Genomic DNA, 10,386 nt, shown 5'->3' on the forward strand with positions numbered 1-10,386 from the left:
TTTGGGTTGAGGTAGTTGCTGTTGTACCGTTGGGGGGAGAGAGAGCGAGTGAGAGGTGAGCAGCTGCAGCAGGCAAACCTTCCGTTGTCGTCTTGTCCTATTGTGCTGTTGCGATCACCGACTGTGACCCCTCCGTTCCCGGCCAGACCGTTCTTCAGTGGTGAGCCCATTACCCAGGCGAGGGTGGACACGCACACAAGCCCCCACCGGTCTGCCTTCACACACCGTGAGCCTCTGATCGATTCCCCCGAACCCCCACCTTCCTGTGGGTGCACAATGCTCTTTCAGCGTCCCGTGGCTTGTCTGCCGGTGTCTCGGCAGACTCGCTTTATCTCCCCGCCGGGGTGCCAGCTATCCATCATGTCCATCACCTGGCGCCTTCTTTCTGTGTCAGCAGGGATCCACACAAACAGGCCAAATGTCCTTGGCGCTAAAGTCAACAATTAGCGATGGAGCCATAATACTAAATCATCTATGGAGCCATAACTTTAAATCTTTGTCTCTCTCTCTCTCACATCTGGATGTGATGCCTCCCCCCTTCATCTCCTCTCTCGTTAACAGCATAGTTCACAGAGGGGTCAACTCTGGACCCCATCGCCATCTGGTTTTCTCATCACACATAACTCTTCCGTGGTTAATTAAGGTGGAGTAATGCCTTCCTCTGCCACGTTATCTAACGGGGTCTCTCCTTGCAGCTGGACACTGAATACAGGAAGAAATGGGATGAGCTGGTAATTAAGCTGGAAGTGATCGAACGGGATGAGGTCTCTGGGTCGGAGGTTGTCCACTGGGTCACACATTTCCCGGTAAGCATGTTTTCCTTCTCTAAAGTGTGTGTGACATTCTTCCAGAGCCTCTTGTCTGGTCACCTACTGTCGGGTTGTGGACTGAATGGGAGTTGTGAGAGGCTGCAATCTGAAGTAACAAACAAGATGCTCGAGGAATTTGGCAGGTTGAGTGGCATCTGTGGAGGGAAATGAATGGGTAGTAGCAGAGTTAGGCCATTCAGCCCATCAAGTCTGCCCCACCATCCATCATCCTTTTTGACATCATTCTCCCCATAACCTTTCACATTCCTACTATTCAAGAAACTATAACCCTCCGCTTTAAATATACCCAAGTACTTGGCCTCCACAGCTGTCTGTGGCAATGAATTCCACAGGTTCACAACCCTTTGGCTAAAGAAATTCCTCCTCACGTCTGTTCTAAAGGAATATCCTAATCTGAGGCTATGCCCTCTGGTCCTAGACTGCCCCACTATAGGAAACATCCTCCCCACATCTATCTAGGCCTTTCAATATTCAAAAGGTTCCAAGGGAAACCCCCCCCCCCCCCCTTCTAAACTCCAGCAAGTACAGGCCCAGTGCCGTCAAATGCTCCTCATATATTATCCCTTCATTCCTGGAATCATTCTCATGAACCTCCTCTGGATTCCCTTCCAGAGAATGTTCTTGACCAGAAATGCCAACTGTCCATTAATAGATGTTGCCTGCCGAGCTGAGTTCCTCCGGCTTTGTGTTTGGTGCTCTGACCTGGATTGGAGCCACTGGGCATCATGGTCACACATGCATGTGCCTGTTAAGTGAGCAATCGACCATGGGACCGGGCATTTTCATCATGGTGGTAAAATTGCAGCTTATTACCAGACTGCAATCAATCAAAAAAAATTGTCATCCGTCTAGTCTAGAGGATGGGAGGTTTCCTGATAGAAGTGTGTGTGAGTTTAGAAGAGGCGTAGATGGAGTGGATGGCCAGTGCCTTTTCCTAGGGACAAATGGCTAATACCGAGGTGATTGGAGCAAAGTTTAAGGGAGATGTCAAAGGTAGTTGATTTTTTTTTAACAAAGAGTAGTGGGTACCTTGAACCCACTGTCATTAATGGTGTTAGAGGTAGATACATCAGACATTTAAGAGACTCTTGGATTGGTTCCTTCAGGTTGTCATAGCTGGGGGTGGTAGTGTGGGGATAAGCTCCCACTACCTCTTAAATGCTCCCAATGGCCTCCATCCCGAATAGCTTCCGACAACCAAGTCCAGCTCCTGGCCTTGACATGTGGCTTAGCTACTAAGCCAGTTGGAATAGTTTCTACTGACAGGAGAAGGGGCAAAGGCAAGTGACTGGCACCTTAAAACCAGTCGCTTCAGGCAGTTGGGGTTTATCAGTCATGTTTGGCAGCTCATCTCGGAGAAGGAAAACTCTGATCTTAAGCCTCTGCTGCCTTGCGGCTCTACCCACTCACGGGGAAGGCTTTGGGAGTAAACAAGAGGAAAAATCTGGATCTGGGGTTCCTGAGGCAGTCCTATGTTTCGTTCAACACTGACTGGCAACTCCTGTGACACTGCTGGTACCAAACTGTATGGATCTCTGCTGTTCCTCTGGATTCATCAGCTGCACAGATGGGGAAGCCTGCCACATGGGCAATGGTTTGCTCTCCATATCGTACAGACCTAGCTTGTGTATCATGTGGACAGCTGGGATGCAGCTTTCATGGTTGACCCTGACCAACAGAGGGCTTCAAGATTGGCCAGCGGAAGTGTTGGATGTGGGCTCGGTTTCGAAGTTTGGATAAGTACATGGATGGGAAAGCTGTGGTGCAAGTGCAGTCAATGGGAATATGCAGAATAACAGTCTGGGATGGACTAGATGGGCTGAAGGGCCTGTTTTGCGATTTAGAACTGTGGCTGACTCTATAGACACATGTATGATAGAAAAATTGAGGGTTATGTGGGAGGGAAGTGTTAGATTGATCTTGTAGTAGGTTATAAGGTTGGCACACCTTCATGGGCTGAAGAGCCTATACCATAGTGTACTGTTCTGTCCTAGTTGAACAGAAGATTTTATATTTTAAATTCTTTATATCGTGTGACTTAATGAATACTGATGCTTGGATCAGAGGCACGTCACTCCTGATTGTGGATGTGTGTGTGTTTGACACCGAATTGCTTTGGGAGGTCATCTCATTGGTGTGTTTTACATAAACAGAACAAGTCACCAGTTTGGTGTGTTTATAGTACTATGCAAAAGTCTTGGGCACATAGCTAGGGTGTCTAAGACTATTGCACTGAACTATATATTATGTCTTTCCAGTTACCAAATAACACTTAATATGATTAAACCAATGCAAAGTGAAATACTCTTTATTTCTGTTTTCCACCCCCCTTCCCATTTTAACCAGTCTACAATACTGTGCACCCCAGCTACGACTGCAGGAAAAGGTTTGTGAACTCTTGGCAGTTATCGGTTCTGTACATTACTCAAAAAAATGTAGTCTGATCTTCATGTAAGTCACAATAATAGGTGAACATAATCTGCCTAAACTAATAACACAAACAATACCGAGTACTTGTCAGTACAGAGTACATAATTTAAACGATTGCAGTGTAGGTTCAAAAGAAATACGTGAACCTCTGGGGTAATGCCTTCTTTAAAAGCCATCTGGAGTCAGGTGTTCCAGTCAATGAGATGGGATTGGAGATGTGGGTTGTAGAGGTGTCCTGCCCGATTTATAAAAAAAAAAGACACAAAGTCAAGTCAGGTTACTGACAGAGACTGCTCTTCTCAAGAAAGATCTGTTAAGGTGCACCATGCCTCAAACAAAAATGACTTTCAGAGGATATTAGAAAAAGAATTGCAGAGATACATGAAGCTGGAAAAGGCTACAGAAGCATTTCTGAAGATCTGAATGTTCATCAGTCCACAGTAAGAGAAATGGAGGAAATTTAGTACTGTTGCTACTCTCCCAAGGAGTGGGTGTCCTGCAAGGATCACACCAAGAGTACAGCGAGCAATGCTGAAGGAGGTGAGAAAGAACCCAAGGGTAACAGTAGAAGTCTCTAGAACTTGCTAAAATCTCTGTTCATGTGTCCATTGTAAGAAAAACACTGAACAAGAATGGTGTTCATGGAAGGACAGCATGGGGGAAACCACTGCTCTCCAAAGAAAACATTGCTGCATCTCTCAACTCTCCAAAAGACCACCTGGTTGCTCCACAATGCTTCTGGGACAATGTTTTGTGGACAGATGAGACAAAAGTTGAACTTTTTGGCAGATACGTACATCGTGGTGATTGGAGGAAAAAGGGGGACTGCACACCAACACCAAAACCTCATCCCATGGTTTGGGGCTGCTTTGCTGCCTCAGGGCCTGGGCAGCTTGCAGTCGTTGAGGGAACAATGGATTCAAAATTGTATCAAGACATTTTACAGGAGAATCTTAGTGTAGCAGTCACCTGAAGCTTAATAGAAGTTGGATGATCAAACAGACAATGATCCAAAACATAAGCATAAATCAACAACAGAATGATTTAAGAAGAAGAAAATTCGTGTTTTGGAATGGCCAAGTCAGAGTCCAGACCTTAACCCAATTGAGATGCTGTGGCATGACCTGAAGAGGGCTGTTCATTGCAAAGTATCCCAGAAATATTGATTGATTGCAACAATTTTGTAGAGAGGAATTGTCTAAACTTCCTCCTCACAGTTGTGTAAGTCTGATCAGTAGCTACAGGACACGTTTGGTAGAAGTTATTTCTGCTCACATCCTTTTTTCCAGCCTGGACTGTGAATGATTAAACAATGTGTTCAATAAATGCATGAAAGTACAATTGTTTGTGTGTTAATAGTTTATGCAGATTGTGTTTGTCTGTTATTGTGACTTGGATGAAGATCAGACCACATTTATGAGTTATTAATGCAGAAGACCTTATTTATAGTTGCTGCGGTAGGATGTGATTAATATGGAGAGATGATGTATAACAGTAGTGATTGACAGATTTATTGTTTGTGTCCATCTTCAGTATCCCATGTACTCGAGGGATTACCTCTACATCCGGCGCTATCACGTGGACCAAAAGAACAATATGATGGTGTTGTTATCGAGGTGAGAATTGGTTCACTCCACTCCTTGCTGTTGCACGTTCCTCACTAGGCCCGACGTTCTCTGCGATTCACTCTAAAGGCGGAGCAGACTCGGTGGCTGAATGGTCAAATTCTGCTCCCATGTCTTGTAGCCTAAAGCAGAGTTTCACGGCCTTTTTCTATGCCTTGGACCCCTATCATTAACTGCCTACCACCCATGGACCACAGGTTAGGATCCCCTGGTCTAAAGCTTTCCTCCTCATTGTCACCCTACACGGTCAATGTTTGTATCATCTGTAAGCCTAGGGACATAACATAGAAATAGGCCCTTCAGCCCATCTTCCATGCTGTCAGATCTCTGTTAATTTTCTGATTGGGATTCTTTTTTGGGAGTCAGGAATGATGAGCAGTATTAATTCCAAGATTTCAGTTTATTTTGGAGCACAAACAAACATACAGATACCAAGCAAACTAAATATAGAGCTGAGAAATGATGCTAAGGGATGTGTAGATACAAAGACAAAGCAATAAAGAAGAAGCCAAGATGGCACCTCTGGAAAAATCTATCACTTTTATAATGAGATGAGGACAATTCCTTAGATAAGAATGAAATAGTTAATCAGGTGCCTAATTAAAACAATTACGCCACGAGGGTAATGTGCCAATGAAAAATGAGAAAGGTGCTAAACCATTAGTTTAGCTGCTATACCGCTTTTTGCTAGTGACTGTAAAATATACATGAGTTTGTTTAAAAAAAAAATACAAATCTTATAAAAAATACTATTTTTAAAAAATGAAGTAGTTTCCAACACTGACTATTGTGCCTATTTGAGCTAGTCCCATTTAAAATCATCTGCTCTGATAGCTTGTGTGTTTTGGACAGGGCTGTGGATCACCCTGATGTGCCAGAGCATCCCAGCTGTGTGAGGGTTACATCGTACGAGTCCCAGATGGTGATCAAACCGCACCGATCGTTTGACGAGGTAAGGCTGGGTACTGCAGATGGTGTAGAGGGTCCACTATATATTTTTTTATATAAAGGTTAGCTTTATTTGTCACATATACAGCGAAACGTACAGTGAAGTGTGTCGTTTGCGATAACAACCAGCACAGTCCGAGGATGTGTTGGGGGCAGCCCACAAGTGTCACCATATTTCCGGTGCCAACTTAGCATGCCCACAACTCCTAACCATAACCTGTACTCAACTTCACTTGTCCCATCATTGAAATGTTCCCACAACCAGTGGACTTACTTTCAAGGACTCTTCATCTCATGTTTTTGATACTGCCTATTTATTAATTAATTTATTTTAAAAACTTATTTCTTTTTGTATTTGCACAGTTTGTTGTCTTCTGCACTCTGGTTTATCTTTTGTTGATTCTGTTATGGTTACTACTCTAGATTTATTGAGTGTGCCTGCAAGGAAATGTATTTCAGGGTTGTGGTGGCATGTATGTACTTTGATAATAAAATTTACTGTGAACTTTGAAATGTGGAAGAAAATCGGAGGAGACCTCTCGGCCACAACGTACGAGTTTCTTCCAGGCAGTGGCGGATTTTACCCCTGTTCGTTGGCGTTATGCTAACCATTACACGCCTGTGCTGCCCCGGTGCACAAGTCCAAGAGGGCAATTAGTGTGAGTTTCCAGTGGGGAAATTTTCCCAGTGAAATGCCTCTACAAGGGAACATCCTGGTTTTTCCAAGGCTGCGGCAGGGAGACGCGGGTTCGGGGTGGGGGTGGGGGGAGGGCCCCTGCGGCTGACTGAGATGTACTGTGTGGAATTCGCCAAGTTAAAGGTACAACAAGATGAGATAATAAGGCACAGTGAGTCTGTCGTCTGTCGTTGATAATAAATGACGTCTCTGAAACATGGTGTTGAGGATATTTCACATTTTAGCCATAAAGTTCTGATTTTAGTGCCCCTGTTGGTGATTTCTTAGAGAATAAGGATTAATAATGCGAGTGGGGAACAAGCTGCCAGTGGAAGTGGTGTATGCGGGTTTGATTTCAACGTTTAAGAGAAGCTTAGGATGAGTACAAGGATGTGGCGGGGGGGGGGTATAGACATAGAAACATAGAAAACCTACAGGCCCTTCGACCCACAAAGCTGTGCTTGAACATGTTCCTACCTTAGAAATTACCTAGGGTTACCCATAACCCTCTATTTTTCAAAGCTCCATGTACCTATCCAGGAGTCTCTTAAAAGACACTATGGTATCCGCCTCCACCACCGTTGCCGGCAGCCCATTCCACACTCTCACCACTCTCTGCGTATTTTTTAAAAAAAAATCTTACCCCTTGACTTCTGCTCTGTACCTACTTCCAAGCACCTTAAAACTGTGCCCTCTCGTGCTAGCCATCTCAGCCCTGGGGAAAAGCCTCTGACTATCCACATGATTAATGCCTCTCATCATCTTGTATACCTCTATCAGGTCATCTCTCATCCTCCGTCACTCCAAGGAGAAAAGACCAAGTTTACTTGACCTATTCTCATAAGGTATGCTCCCCAATCCAGGCAGCATCCTTGTAAATCTCCTCTGCACCCTTTCTACGGTTTCCATGTCCTTCCTGTAGTGAGGCAACCCGAACTGAGCACAGTACTCCAAGTGGGGTCTGACCAGGGTTCTATATAGCTGCAACATTACCGCTCAGTTCCTAAACTCAATCCCATGATTGATGAAGGCCAATACACCGTATGCCTTCTTAATCAGAGAGTCAACCTGCGCAGCAGCTTTGAGTGTCCTATGGACTTGGACCCCAAGATCCCTCTGGAGATCTATGGTCTAGATACAGGTCGATGGCACTAGGCAGAATAACCAGTCAGCACAGACTAGGTGGGTTGAAGGGCCTGTTTTTGTGCTGTGTTGCTCTATAACTTTTAATAGTGTTAGTGGTGATAGAATATCCATCTCCCAATTTCTAAGGGAGCAGATGCTTTTTCAGGGGTTTGTTGGTGGGGGGGTGGGGGGGGGAGGTGTGGATCTCAATGTGCCAAGGTAAATAGTTTCAGGACTTCAGAAAGGTGATGAACTTCTAGCTAGTTAGTAAAGTTAAGGATCACAATAGAGAGGCTACCCGAAAGATCAGAAGTATGGTTTCACCTCTAATCCAGTAAAGAGTTGCTGTTGCCGAGCTCCAGGGAACTTTGTCTCATTGAGCTTCAAACAGACTGGATCAGCAACCCCTTTTCAATCTTTGTCTTCCAGAATGGCTTTGACTACCTCCTCACGTACCGTGACGATCCACAGACGGTTTTCCCTCGGTACTGTGTCAGCTGGATGATGTCCAGTGGTAAGGCATTCAGTGATCTGGATACCTGGGAGCTGGGCTGGGGCCAGGGTGGGGAATGAGACCGGTGACCTTGCACTGTAAACAGTGAATCTTCAAATCCATTGAGGTTCCACCATCTGGTCCCTTCTTCCAAAGTCACATCCGCCACTCAGTAAGGAAACGGGATGAGGTGGGCAGGGAGGAACGCTGCAGCAGGATCTGATCCAGCTAGGAAAATGGGTTGAAAAATGGCAAATAAAATTCAATACAGACAGATTGAACTTTGAAAGGACAACCCAGGGTAGGACTTGCATGGTGAATGGTAGGGCACTGAGGAGTCCAATAGAACTGAGGCACCTGGGAATACAGATCCATAATACATTGTAAGTTGAATCACAGGTAGTTGGGGTTGTAACGAGAGCTTCTAGCAAGTGAGCCTTCATAAATACAGGACCCACTAACACCCTCTGGCGGAACTAATCCTCACACTTAACTTCGGATGTAGCCATGGGCACCCACCCGCACAGGCCACAGCTATGCCTGTCTTTCATCGGCAACATGGAAGATGAATCACCAGTTCATATTCCAAGCCTTCACTGGTAATGCTTCTCAAATCTTTCTGCGCTGCATTGGTGCTGCTTCATGTGCTTGTGCTGAGCTCATCAATTTCATCAACTTTCCCTCTAACTTCCATCCTGCCCTTGACTTCACTTGGTCCATTTCTGACTCCCCCCCCTCCCCTTTTTCGATGTCTGCAGCTCCATCTCTGGAGATAACTGGCTACTGATATATTTTATAAGTCTACCAATTCCCACGGCTATCTTGACTATACCTCTTCCTACCCCATCTCATGCCATTCCCTTTTCTCATGTCATAGGACACAACACGTAATGATGGTGACCTCTACCTGACGGCAGCATTGGGGAGAAGGCATGGCCTGTGTGGTGGGAGTTCTTGATGATTAAAGTCACTGTCCTGAGATTCATGCCTTATGTAGATGTCCTGGGTAGTCCTCGTTATGGAGCACAGTAGCCTATTGTGATCCCGTGCATTGGAATCTCCATTCCAGGTTGTGATGCAGTCAGTCAGGATGCTTTCCATTGTGTGTCAGTGCAAGTTTGTCAGAGATGTTCACAGCCGAGGTATAAATGCTATGGAAAATCAACTTTGCCTGTCGATGTCATCGGGTGGGGAGAGCTGACCTCGTGGGTCTGGTTGAGTCCACCACTCAGGGCCACGGGCTGATACCTGATGCGTTGCTGGTTCCTCCACAGGGATGCCCGACTTCCTGGAGAAGTTGCACATGGCAGCGGTCCAAGCAAAGAACATGGAGATCAAAGTGAAGGACTATCTGACAGTCAGGAGCCTCGACGGTGTTGAGGCAAAGCCGATGCAGCACTGCGAGCGCAAGGAGAGCTCCTGCCCCTCACAGCAGATGGACTACGCGTAGTGCCCACCCAGACCAAATGAGGTGCCCCGAAACCGGCACTACAGTAATGGAGGCCAACGACTCTTCCGAGATCGGCACGGACTCCTCAACATCTGACTGCTTCTGAGAGCATAGCGTCAGTGTGAGGTGGAACAAAGTTGCATTGCCTGCAAAACTTGAAATATTAGAAATAACACCCTGATGCCTGCTGCTTCTGAAATGGAAAGTTTAGACCACTGTGTCGGTATCCTGACTTTTCGAAACGCCTCAGTTGAGTTACCAACTTGAGCTTGCTTAGCCATTTACAACAGTTTATGGTGGTTTTGATACAGGGAGGGGGGTGGTGAGGGAGGAGGAGGTTGTTTGCCTGTAATGTATGGGCTTTGCTGTGTTTTGGAATGGCGCACAGGTCTGTGTTCTGTGCTTTGCCAAGTCTTGTGCTGGCTTGCTCTTCGTCATCACTCAGCATTTTTTAATATAAGTGGATTAATTCTCACAGGAAGCTCTTGGTTGCTACTGAATCTCACCAGAAACTTCTGGTTCATATATTGGGTGAAGAATTTTCAAATAAAAGTCTGTTTTGTAAGGATCTCTCCATTGAAGATGGGCATTCTTCATGATTGTTTTCATGTATGTGCTTATGGTTCTCATCTTCTTTCCTGTCTTTCACTCTTGCTCTCTCCCCATCTCTCTCTCTCACTCACCTTCTCCTCCGTATCTCCCTGTTTCTTCCTTCCAGTCTCCCTCTCTCCCTCCCTTGTCCTCTCTCGCTCACCCTCTTCTATTTGTGTCTGTTTCTCTCTCCTTGTCCTCTTGCTCATCCTCTCCTG

The 10,386-nt window shown here is 45.6% G+C and overlaps 1 protein-coding gene across 3 annotated transcripts in view; it reads left to right on the top strand.

The window, feature by feature from the left end:
• The window catches only part of stard7 (StAR related lipid transfer domain containing 7), an 82,592-nt gene extending 72,447 nt beyond the window's left edge, over positions 1 to 10,145 (top strand). For all 3 annotated transcript variants that reach the window (XM_073061024.1, XM_073061005.1, XM_073061014.1), the window contains exons 5-9: positions 696 to 806; positions 4,794 to 4,876; positions 5,738 to 5,837; positions 8,064 to 8,148; positions 9,402 to 10,145. In XM_073061024.1, coding sequence (XP_072917125.1) covers positions 696 to 806; positions 4,794 to 4,876; positions 5,738 to 5,837; positions 8,064 to 8,148; positions 9,402 to 9,577 — 555 coding nt within the window. In that variant the 3' untranslated portion in view covers positions 9,578 to 10,145. The remainder of the gene's footprint in view (positions 1 to 695; positions 807 to 4,793; positions 4,877 to 5,737; positions 5,838 to 8,063; positions 8,149 to 9,401) is intronic.
• The last annotated feature ends 241 nt before the right edge of the window (positions 10,146 to 10,386 follow it).

The sequence above is a fragment of the Hemitrygon akajei genome, chromosome 1 (genome assembly GCF_048418815.1).
Source record: "Hemitrygon akajei chromosome 1, sHemAka1.3, whole genome shotgun sequence".
Classification (NCBI taxonomy): domain Eukaryota; kingdom Metazoa; phylum Chordata; class Chondrichthyes; order Myliobatiformes; family Dasyatidae; genus Hemitrygon; species Hemitrygon akajei.